Source organism: Littorina saxatilis, linkage group LG2 (genome assembly GCF_037325665.1).
Source record: "Littorina saxatilis isolate snail1 linkage group LG2, US_GU_Lsax_2.0, whole genome shotgun sequence".
Taxonomy (NCBI): Eukaryota; Metazoa; Mollusca; class Gastropoda; order Littorinimorpha; family Littorinidae; genus Littorina; species Littorina saxatilis.
Window position 1 is genome coordinate 96,698,991 of NC_090246.1, and position 12,603 is coordinate 96,711,593.

At 42.3% G+C, this 12,603-nt stretch overlaps 1 protein-coding gene across 1 annotated transcript in view; it reads left to right on the forward strand.

Annotated features, from left to right (window-relative positions):
• The window catches only part of LOC138955008 (sodium/calcium exchanger Calx-like), a 91,847-nt gene that overhangs the window by 70,673 nt on the left and 8,571 nt on the right, over positions 1–12,603 (forward strand). Inside the window, exons 11-15 of the mRNA XM_070326736.1 lie at positions 314–348; positions 1,625–1,824; positions 3,593–3,822; positions 4,268–4,500; positions 11,711–11,816. Coding sequence (XP_070182837.1) covers positions 314–348; positions 1,625–1,824; positions 3,593–3,822; positions 4,268–4,500; positions 11,711–11,816 — 804 coding nt within the window. The remainder of the gene's footprint in view (positions 1–313; positions 349–1,624; positions 1,825–3,592; positions 3,823–4,267; positions 4,501–11,710; positions 11,817–12,603) is intronic.

Below are 12,603 nucleotides of genomic sequence, written 5' to 3' on the forward strand. Positions count from 1 at the left end.
GGGGGGGTAGTTCATGTGTGTTCTGAGTGCCTTTCTCTGTTTCTCCCTTTGATACTGTAGATCTGTAAGGTACTTGTAGCTGTGTCCCTCCTCGAGCGCCTGGAGCCAATTGATGGGACTCGCGCTATAGAAAAGTTATTTATTATTATTATTATTTTTTAACTTGTGGTCTTGTTTTTTGTTTTTGTTTTTTAATCTGTTGTATTTACAGCTTCATGCTGTTAAATGGCACATGTGTGGTCACGTAGTGATCCCCTCAATTTTATCTTTAGTCATGATTTTTTGTTCATATGGCAATGCCATATGTGTATAGCAGCAGAGGAGATACTATTTCTGGCACCCGAAAGAGTACATTAAAAATAGGTTTGGGGCACAAGTCATTTGAAGAACAAGAAACATGATAGTAACAGGCATATACCATTAACTGATGGTGATATTGAGCTGCTTTGATTGTAATTCACGTGTATGTAAGATACATAAAGGGAGCCTTTAACCATTCATATGATATCAAGGGGCCTGTGAGGTGGATTGCTGTTACATTGTCAGTTAAATCACTAAAGTTACTGCGGAGAGACCAAATAAATGGGAATACAAAATAAGGCCTCATCATCTAAATTTGTGTTTATTGGGACTTTGCATACATTTGTCAGAGAAATTGCTTTCAAATTTAATTTACTTTCAAGGCTTATTTTTGCTTATTTGGTCAGTTCTGTTTTGTTAGAGAAACAAAGAGTGTGTGAGTGAGAGAGAAACTATGTGTGTGTGTGAGTACGTGCGTGCATGCAGGCATGCATGTGTGTGTGTGTGTGTGTGTGTGTGTGTGTGTGTGTGTGTGTGTGTGTGTGTGTGTGTGTGTTGTTGTTAGGCCAAAAAAATAGGTGTGGTTAAGGTACCATAGCCAAAAAAAATAGGGTAGGAAGGTAGGCAATCACTTTTTTTGTTTTTTACTTTTTTTTTAATGTGTACAAATTAAACCTACTTGACAGGGAAATAAGTGTGCAACTCGAGCGCTTTCGCTTTCATTGCGGTTTTTTTTTTTTTTTTTTTTTTTTTTTATGACAAATATAATAAAAAGTTATAGGGTCGGCCCCTAAAAATAGGGTAGGTCGGGTTACCGTAACCACACCTATTTTTTTAGGCCTTATGATTGCTTTTGTTTAAAGACTGAGTAACATATTTATTGTTTTGATTGATTGATTGATTTATTAATTGATCGATACTGATTTCTTCTGCTAGTTTCTGATTTGATTTTATTGGCTCTTGTTATTGTATGAATTATTTGTTTTTCAGTTGCTACGCTTGAGTCTCGGCAAAGTACATAAGCTTTACCATTGGAAATTCAAATTAAAAAAAAAAGGTCCCTAAAATGGTTCTCTAAGGATCATATACCTCCCTTCAAAAGAAAAACTTTCTTTCTTTTTTGCTGTCCTTGTTTCTTTTCCCTTTACCAGGTTTGTTTGTTTGCTTGTTTGTTTGTCTATTTGTTTGTTTGTTTGTTTGTACGATTATTTACTGATGATGGCGGTGGTCATGGTGATGATGCATTGAAATTACCTCAAAATCTTCCTCAATTTGTATTAAACCCTCAGATCTTAATTAACGCTGTTCTTTACTTTGGACACAGCTGTACAAGAGGATTCAGCTGCCAGAAGATGAGCGAAGAGAAGCCTCCAAGGCAGTCACCAAGCATGTCGACCACTCAGAGGGGGACAGAAAGCCTGTCATTGAGTTCACCGCCGCTGAAGTTGCTGTCATGGAGAACGAGGGTAAAGTTCATGTGGGCATCCGTCGTCGTGGCAAAAAGGACATTCCAGTCAGTGTGAGGTAGGTTGGGTAAGCATGTCAGTGGTGTGGAGGGGTAATGAGTACAGTCAAACCTCTCAAAAGAGACCACCCAAGGGACTGAGCAAAAGTGGTCTCTTTAGACGGGTGGTCTTTATGGAAAGGGTCGCCATTTAGCAAACACCCCACTTCTCAGGAACATGTATGTCACATGTCACTCACACACACATACACGCAAACCTCCCGTCGCACGGAAACACTCTTTCACGTGTGTCATGATCAGTCCCAAACACACACACACACGCAATCCTCCCAGAATGTATGGGTGGTTAGGAAAATGTGAGGGTTTGTTTTTCAGACCTTTTTGATTGAAATATAAAGGGCATTGCTTTTGAAATTGCAATAGACCAAGTTCAGAAATAACTGTTATATGGGGGTTTTAGGGCCCTGAAAGAGTTGTGCCCTTTAAAATATTGCAGCAACAAATATTGACAATTATTAATAACGTCAAGCGATCACAATCATCAAAGTCAAAGAATGAGCTCCAATGTGGATTTGTGCTATGTTCGCTCGATATGATATCTCTCATTTTTAATAATAATAATAATAATAATAAGGGTATTTATAGGGCGCAAATCCTAAAATAGTTCTAATCGCCTTTTCACACTTGTTTCAACACATTTTGAAATCATCACGGGCAAAATATTAGCGAAGTCGATTTTCGGGGTCAATTGCTGTCGGATGTTTTTCAAAGGGGGGTTCCAATGTAATGGGACATGACAAAGGTGAGTCGTATATGTAAGCATTTGCTTTGCTTGGTTTTTGACTCACATGCGAAGCAAAAGTGAGTCTATGTACTCACCCGAGTCGTCCGTCCGTCCGTCCGTCCGGACGGACGTCCGTCCGGAAAACTTTAACGTTGGATATTTCTTGGACACTATTCAGTCTATCAGTACCAAATTTGGCAAGATGGTGTATGATGACAAGGCCCCAAAAAACATACATAGCATCTTGACCTTGCTTCAAGGTCAAGGTCGCAGGGGCCATAAATGTTGCCTAAAAAACAGCTATTTTTCACATTTTTCACATTTTCTCTGAAGTTTTTGAGATTCAATACCTCACCTATATATGATATATAGGGCAAAGTAAGCCCCATCTTTTGATACCAGTTTGGTTTACCTTGCTTCAAGGTCAAGGTCACAGGAGCTCTTCAAAGTTGGATTGTATACATATTTTGAAGTGACCTTGACCCTGAACTATGGAAGATAACTGTTTCAAACTTAAAAATTATGTGGGGCACATGTTATGCTTTCATCATGAGACACATTTGGTCACATATGATCAAGGTCAAGGTCACTTTGACCCTTATGAAATGTGACCAAAATAAGGTAGTGAACCACTAAAAGTGACCATATCTCATGGTAGAAAGAGCCAATAAGCACCATTGTACTTCCTATGTCTTGAATTAACAGCTTTGTGTTGCATGACCTTGGATGACCTTGACCTTGGGTCAAGGTCACATGTATTTTGCTAGGAAAAATGTGTAAAGCATGTGAGTCGTATGGGCTTTGCCCTTCTTGTTGTTGTTTTTTTTGTTCTTTCTTTTTCTGTCGTTTATTGAATGGTTTGTTGCCCCGTAAATCAAGGTACCCAGGACGTCAGCTGACGTCCTACAGGCAGCGACACGGTTATTGATGTCTATGTTCACAATTGATTTGCAGTTAGTACATGTAGCAATATTTAGCCCATCAGAAGTATAAATAGTATGAGCAGCGGTATTTTCATGTTTGTCTTTTATCCTATCCTCCAGAGTGGAGACCATTAATGGAACAGCTATATCGGGAGAGGACTACAAGCCTTTTGACCAAGTGATCAAGTTTGACAAGAATGAGGAGCTCAAGTCTGTCTTTATCGAGATTGTTGATGACTTTGAGTGGGAGCCTGACGAGTTCTTCTTTGTCAAGCTTCATCTGGAACCCGAAGCCAATGCCTCTCTAGGAAACATGTCTATCTGCCAGGTCACCATCATCAACGATGACGGTCAGTGACAAAGACTCGGAGACAGTATCCATGTTCCACCCCCGTGTCACCTCGATCATTCTGCCATAAGTGCAGGTGGCTGATTACACCTAAACACGCATACACCTGGGTAGCGCGACTCAGTTGCTGCTAGCTTTTCACTTGGAGGAAGCGACCGGAATTTCCCAGCGATGGGACAAGAAAGTAAATTAAAAAAATGAAAGGAGAGGTTGACCTCAAAGCTTTATTGTTGACGGCATACAGAAATTATGATTTATACTTAAAAATATGATTTATACTTAAAAAACAATCGAACATATTCTCGAATGCTTATAGATTTGAAGTGATGTAACATGAGTTTTGGAAACATGCTTTGATACTAAGTAGCGTTTTAATTTCACACACTCAACATGTATAATGGTCTAGAAATGTAATTGTCATTTTGTTTCATTTTACTTCTTCCCAGAACCTGGTGTGCTGGCATTCACCAAGCCTAGCTTCGTCATCAAGGAGAGCGGATTCCGGGCCCTTATCCCAGTGGGACGCACAGGGGGTGCTGACGGTCATGTCAGCGTAAAATGGCGGACCAAAGACATCACCGCTATCAACGGCAAGGACTACATGGGCGGGGAGGGAGAGCTGTTGTTCGACAACCAGGAAACGTCCAAGTGCATTGATATCCCCCTGTATGAAAGCAACGTAAGCAGGTTTATGTGTTGTGTGTTGTGTGTTTTCTTAGTACGGTCAGACCTGTGTATAACATTCCACCCAAGGGACTGACAAGAAGGTGTGTTGTGTGTTTTCTTAGTACGGTCAGACCTGTGTGTAACAACCACCCAAGGGACTGACAAGAAGGTGTGTTAGTGTGTTGTTTTAGTACGGTCAGACCTGTGTATAACAACCACCCAAGGGACTGACAAGAAGGTGTGTTGTGTGTTGTGTGTTGTCTTAGTACGGTCAGACCTGTGTATAACAACCACCCAAGGGACTGACAAGAAGGTGTGTTGTGTGTTGTCTTAATTAGTACGGTCAGACCTGTGTGTAACAACCACCCAAGGGATTGACAAGAAGGTGTGTTGTGTGTTTTCTTAGTACGGTCAGACCTGTGTATAACAACCACCCAAGGGATTGACAAGAAGGTGTGTTGTGTGTTTTCTTAGTACGGTCAGACCTGTGTATAACAACCACCCAAGGGATTGACAAGAAGGTGTGTTGTGTGTTGTGTGTTGTCTTAGTACGGTCAGACCTGTGTGTAACAACCACCCAAGGGACTGACAAGAAGGTGTGTTGTGTGTTATGTGTTGTGTGTTGTGTGTTGTGTGTTGTGTGTTTTCTTAGTACGGTCAGACCTGTGTATAACAACCACCCAAGGGACTGACAAGAAGGTGTGTTGTGTGTTGTGTGTTGTGTGTTGTCTTAGTACGGTCAGACCTGTGTTTAACAACCACCCAAGGGACTGACAAGAAGGTGTGTTGTGTGTTGTGTGTTGTGTGTTAGTGTGTTGTTTTAGTACGGTCAGACCTGTGTATAACAACCACCCAAGGGACTGACAAGAAGGTGTGTTGTGTGTTTTCTTAGTACGGTCAGACCTGTGTATAACAACCACCCAAGGGACTGACAAGAAGGTGTGTTGTGTGTTGTGTGTTGTGTGTTGTCTTAGTACGGTCAGACCTGTGTTTAACAACCACCCAAGGGACTGACAAGAAGGTGTGTTGTGTGTTGTGTGTTGTGTGTTGTGTGTTGTCTTAGTACGGTCAGACCTGTGTATAACAACCACCCAAGGGATTGACAAGAAGGTGTGTTGTGTGTTGTGTGTTGTTTTAGTACGGTCAGACCTGTGTATAACAACCACCCAAGGGACTGACAAGAAGGTGTGTTGTGTGTTGTGTGTTGTGTGTTGTCTTAGTACGGTCAGACCTGTGTATAACAACCACCCAAGGGATTGACAAGAAGGTGTGTTGTGTGTTGTGTGTTGTTTTAGTACGGTCAGACCTGTGTATAACAACCACCCAAGGGACTGACAAGAAGGTGTGTTGTGTGTTGTGTGTTGTCTTAGTACGGTCAGACCTGTGTATAACAACCACCCAAGGGACTGACAAGAAGGTGTGTTGTGTGTTGTGTGTTGTGTGTTTTCTTAGTACGGTCAGACCTGTGTTTAACAACCACCCAAGGGACTGACAAGAAGGTGTGTTGTGTGTTATGTGTTGTTTTAGTACGGTCAGACCTGTGTATAACAACCACCCAAGGGACTGACAAGAAGGTGTGTTGTGTGTTGTGTGTTGTGTGTTGTCTTAGTACGGTCAGACCTGTGTATAACAACCACCCAAGGGACTGACAAGAAGGTGTGTTGTGTGTTGTGTGTTGTGTGTTTTCTTAGTACGGTCAGACCTGTGTATAACAACCACCCAAGGGACTGACAAGAAGGTGTGTTGTGTGTTGTGTGTTGTCTTAGTACGGTCAGACCTGTGTATAACAACCACCCAAGGGATTGACAAGAAGGTGGTTGTTATAGAGAGGTGGATATAGCTACGACGAGATGAATTAAATAGAAGAAAAATCGTCGGGGATCCTTTGGGGTGGTCATTATGGGCAGGTGATTGTTATCAAGAGGTACATGGTCGCCAGGGCAGGTGATCGTTATCAAGAGGTACGGGGTCGCCAGGGCAGGTGATCGTTATCAAGAGGTACGTGGTCGCCAGGGCAGATTAAATAGAGCTTAAACAATGACCACGAGTTGATTACTGGAAAATAAACCACGTGTGGGTATTTGCAGCCGCTTGGTAATTCACGAGTGTGCGGAGCACACGAGTGAATTACCAAGCGGCTGCAAATACCCACGAGTGGTTTATTTTCCAGTAATCAACGAGTTGTCGTCATTGTTTAAGCTATTTATACAACGAACAACACGGGCCGAACATGCAGTCATGCAGACGACATTTTGTAGGCAATTTCATTTCCGCCTAATCACTCAGAGTGTCAAATGCGCGTCATTCAAATAGTCCCTATTCTTTTACTTTATTCTTTGTCTCCGACTCGTCGGCATTATACTTGTCTCGTCTAAATATCGGACCCTATTGCTACGATTAAAACACAATAGCGTTTATATAGCTATTCTGACATTACATTCTGCGTTAAAATCATGTTTTTGTCAGCAACAAGGACCAGAATGGTCCATGTCGTTGATTGCAGACGACGGTTCCCTTTCCGCATGAAGCCACGGAAATAACCGAACATTGAAAAACCCACGGACATGTATTACGGAGAAAACTCGGGATAACCGGATGTTTAGCATTACGTCAATATGCTAGGAATCATATGACGTCATGACGTATCATGCTTGCCTACGTAGATTGTATGTTCGAAAGTCTGACTTCTGTTGTGAATTCGCGTGGTGAAGACTGCGGTAAATCTGTAGATGATAAGAGAACAAGGATTGTCTCAGAAGAAACGACTAAATGTTTCAGACGGTCGGTAACTTCATTTCAACATTGCACTATATTATGGACGTTCTATAGTTGGGTCATATCCAAGGATTCCGTGACCGTTGAGAGCAAAGGTCCGTTTCTCGATGGATTTGACTTCTGTGAAGGTTAAATAAAAAATTTAGAATGGGTGTACCTCGCGAAAGTGTGGGCATAACTTTTGAGAGCCCCAAATTCAAAATGGCCACCAACGGCCAGTATGAAAATTAACTTTTTACTGGTTTGGCTTAGAATGCTGCACAAAACATGTTTTCTATGATAGTTTGACATGGGGAATTCATATTTGGTATTATTTATATGATTTGGCCTATTTTTGATGTCCAAAACCAAGATGGCCGCCAATTTTCATGTCCGAACGGTCACTTTTGCAAAGTCTTGAAAGGTCCTTCCTAGTAGGCTGTAATGTCCGTTTCTCAGTTGATTTGGCTTCCTTGAAGGTTAAATAATGTTTTTATCCTGGATGCCTTTTGCAAAAATGTAGACACGAAGGTACGAAAGCCCCAAATCCAAAATGGCTTCCAACGACCATTATGAAAATGAACATTTTACTATCTAGTTGATGGAGCATACGCCGATCAGGTCTGTGTCTAGTCCGTCGCGATATAACCTTGAATGGTTGAAAACGACGTTAAACACCAAATAAAGAAAGTCTGTGTATAGTGGGGTCTCTACACATCTTCTGTATCTGTTGAATCTCCAGGCTCGCTCCTCTCATCATCACTTCCACTTTCATCCGAATAATCGCGAAGTGTGAGCTGTTGGGGCAATGGGGGTTGGGTGTAGCGTACTGGTCGGCACTTCCCATCCACAAGTTCCCAGCCGTGCCCAATTGGGGATGGATGGTCAAACAGGTTGTAATGAAGTTGGCAATATGTGATATAATTTGTCCTCTCCACATGGAGATTCAAGGAGTCGTCATCGGGTGGGAGGCGGAATGTATTTTTCCTCTTCATCTTGTGCCACTTGGAAGCTCTGGCCTGCCCGCAGGTAGCATCTGCACTTTCACCATAGATGCTGGAGAGAACAAAGGACTTCATGTCAACTTTTACACTGTTCTCTAAGTCGGGGCTTTCGCCGACTCGTTCCAGGAGTTCCCTTGCCTCAGGATTAGTCATCGCCGTCTCCATCACAGTCTTCTTCCCATGGCCATAGAATCCTGAGGTATGATCACTTCCAGTGATCACATGGAGAGGTATGATGATCTGTGAGACTTCGTTGGACAGCATGTCACTGCAGTTGATAAAGGCATATTTGCGTTTAATCAGCAGATCACCAGGAAGTTGTTGTGAGAGATATGCTGCTTGAACATATACGTCAGTGTCCTCGCTGTCAAGTACAACTGTCCCCCTGTAGTTTCCTGTCCTGACCTTGGCATAGGCAGAGAGCAGCATTGTATCAGCCTCTGGATGTCTAAAGACATAGTCCCCATTTGCCACCCCAGTGGACAGGTTCACTGCTGTTTCACCCTCACAGTATATGACCTCACACCCCACCCGAGCAACTTCTGCTTCCAACTTTTTCTTCACGAGCTTCTGCAATCTGACCTTGTTTCCTGATCTGACCATGAATTGGTTGAATTCAGCAGCACCTGGGAAAGTGTCTTCGGGCTTAGGGAACACATTTGGAATATGTCCATGCTTTGCAGCCCGTCGATCATGTTCATCGTCCTTGATGCTGAAGGGACAGGTCATATTTGTCATTGATCAGGATGATGTAGGGCCTTGCATTAGCATGGCGTGAGAAGATGATCGCGCATATCTTATGCAGATAGTCATTCCAGCTGTAGTGCGAACCATCACGCTTCCTAGCCTCTCGGTCATCAGGTGTAGGAGTGGCTAACCGCCAGATCATCCCCATGTCAACAATGCTGTGGTTTTTGAGCAACTGGATCTTTGTTGAACAGCTCCAACATTTTGCTCTTCATAGTCTTGCGGAAGGATCCATCTACGTTGTACAGAGACAAGCATTCCTCGGTCACTCTCCCCTCAAGTACTTGCTCAAGTTGGAACATGCCTAAACCATCCACGAGGTCCACCAGGGCCGCAAGTCCCGACTTTTCCATCTGAGCCACCTTTGTAGACGCACCAACTGATGCACAAATCCGCTCGCTGGCGAATGTCTGCCTTTTATTCTTGTGGATGGTAGCAGTGAGAAGCTTTGTCTTGGTGAATACCCTGTCATTCAGGAGGGTTTCAACTTGATCTTGTCCGTCTGCAAATGCAGTATTGAGGTCTTGAACAAGTTCTGGAGAAGCAACCAGGCCAGACTGCAGTGACCTCAGTGCAGGTGATGAGGTGTCAAACGGCTGAGCGTTGAACTCTGTCATGCAGCCCTGCAGGTCCTGAATTGCTTGTTCGTCCTTTTTCATCCTTGCTGGCTGGCACTCAACATGTTTTCTGTGGCGACGCTCGCATTTGAGGTTCTGCTGAACGGCAGCTTTCACCCTGGCCACGTTGTTAACATTTCGGATTGTTGAGAACAGCTGCTTCTCGTTTTGTAGAAGCTGAAGCCAGCCTTGCTTAAGCTTCGAGTTCAAATTCATGGTGGTCTCAATCCACAAATCAAGTGGCTGGCAGGAATAAGGTAGTCCTGTCATGGACTGGGCAAAGTGCGCATTGAAGAATGTCTTTTGCTCATCTGCTAGAGAAGACAACATTGCCCAATAATCTGGCAGCCACCTTCCGTAGTCATGATTGTTGTAAGCCATGAGCCCTTTCAACATGTCGTAAGTTGATGAAACATACTCTGGTCCATTTCTTGCGTGGCATGCATCCAGATTTTGTGCAAGAGGGTCTGTCATCTCCATGAATGAGATCCAAAAGTCTCCCATGTCTGTGCCAGGTTTTTCATACACACTTTTGATCATGTCCTTCATGTTGTCATCCTCCTCTAGGTCACCATGGGCTTCGTGGATAGCCTCCTGTGTCTCGGTGAGAGCATTGCGCACAATGTCCAGCTTCTCCTTGACGGCTTCTGATAGTTCCTCATGCTCAAGAATATCTTTCAAACGTAGGTGGATGAGAGCCTCTCTCCATAGCATGATGCCGCGCGGGCCACGCCTGTAATATTTTCCTCGCAGTGCTTGATCCACAGACCCATCCACTATCACCCCTGCTGTCACCAGTGTGTCTGACATCCCAGATCCTTTGAATCTTTTGTATACTAGACACAGACCTAATCGGTGTATGCTCCATCAACTAGATAGTAAAATGTTCATTTTCATAATGGTCGTTGGAAGCCATTTTGGATTTGGGGCTTTCGTACCTTCGTGTCTACATTTTTGCAAAAGGCATCCAGGATAAAAACATTATTTAACCTTCAAGGAAGCCAAATCAACTGAGAAACGGACATTACAGCCTACTAGGAAGGACCTTTCAAGACTTTGCAAAAGTGACCGTTCGGACATGAAAATTGGCGGCCATCTTGGTTTTGGACATCAAAAATAGGCCAAATCATATAAATAATACCAAATATGAATTCCCCATGCCAAACTATCCTAGAAAACATGTTTTGTGCAGCATTCTAAGCCAAACCAGTAAAAAGTTAATTTTCATACTGGCCGTTGGTGGCCATTTTGAATTTGGGGCTCTCAAAAGTTATGCCCACACTTTCGCGAGGTACACCCATTCTAAATTTTTTATTTAACCTTCACAGAAGTCAAATCCATCGAGAAACGGACCTTTGCTCTCAACGGTCACGGAATCCTTGGATATGACCCAACTACTATGTGACAGGAGAGTTTGCTGATTTTGTGTTAAACATTGGAGAGATCGTCTGCTAGAATCAGAGATAGGTCGCTTCAGTTTGCAGCTTCTGGAAATTTGCAAGGTTTGTTGCCTGTTAAAGAACTGGATTTTACACGTAATGTATGTCATGTACAGTAAGCAACAACAAAAACACACACAAAGCAAATGGCATCGTCTGTCGACTAGTCACAGAAACAAACCTGGCGAGGTATGCGTGTACTTTATACACGTCAGCCATTGTTGTTACAGTTTTGAGTCAACGTTGTATTCTTCCGCAACAGGGTCCAATCGTCTGGGTTTCAAATGTTCTAAAAATAAATTCTAGTATTGATTATTTTGTAGCCCTCTTTATTCTTACTTCGAATAATCCACGTGTGATTTTTGGGTGTAATCAAAGTAGTTCGTTCTAATTTCTCACTTGTCTAAAAATAATCAACTAGATTTAATCCACTCCTCGGTTGCATTGCAGGAGTTGTATAAACTGTATTAATATAAGTATGTGCGTCTCTTGTTAAGCAGGTTTTGTACCTGCTCTAATGAGTGATGCTTTACTCTTCAAACTGGTAAGTCTGAAGGCAAATTTCTAAGAGACAATAGGGATAATGACATGTTTCATATTGTTCTTTGATATAGTTCCTGCTCTTTACTGCTGTTAATATCAGACAGAACGTGGTTTTGCAGAAAGCTGAGCGTGACGAGAGTTTTGCAATTGAGCTGTTTGAGTCTGACGGTGGAGCTACCCTGGGAAAGCTGACCAAGTGTATCATCACCATTGTCAATGATGAAGGTATGACACAATGCCCTTTGTGAATACTAATTGACTTGGAACACTATTTAAAATCCAAAAACAAAGAGACTGCCAACGTTCCAAAATTCAGAATAAAAAAGCAAGAAAGGTAAGTTGTTGGAACGTTTGTTATTGACAAAACAATATGTTACAGTCACAAATATATTGGCCCAACGGCCTTTTAAGTGCGCAGACAAACAAATAGTAACAAGAACTTGGCTTGATGGAATGTGCCGCCGCTTGTTGGGAAAGTCACAAGCGAAATTTGTGAAAAAGAGAAAGAAACAAGGAAAAGTGATCACATTATTCGCTTGTGACTTTCCCAACAAGCGGTGGCACATTCCATCAAGCTAAGTTCTTGTTACTATTTGTTTGTCTGTGCACTTAAAAGACCGCTGGGTCGATATATTTGTGACTGTAACATATTGTTTTGTCAATAACAAAAGTTCCAACAACTTACCTTTCTTCTTCTTTTTTTTTTGACACTAGTTAAAGTCAGTAACAGGCATCATTATCATGGTAAAAATGTTGAATACACAAACATGTTGTGAGCTAATGCTGGGTTTGCTGTGCAATGGTCAGAGAGGTATTTTCTCGGATCAACAGCCAACAAGATAGTTGCAGCCTTGCGTATTATTTCTGTGTGACCTCAGATTTTAAACAGTATTACTTGCCTCTTCTTGTGAATATTGTTTCTACAAAGTTGTATGCCCTTGATCTGTTCTTGCATGTGCAAACAAAGGACAAAGAACAAAAAAAAGTTTTCAACTTAACAAATGAATAAATA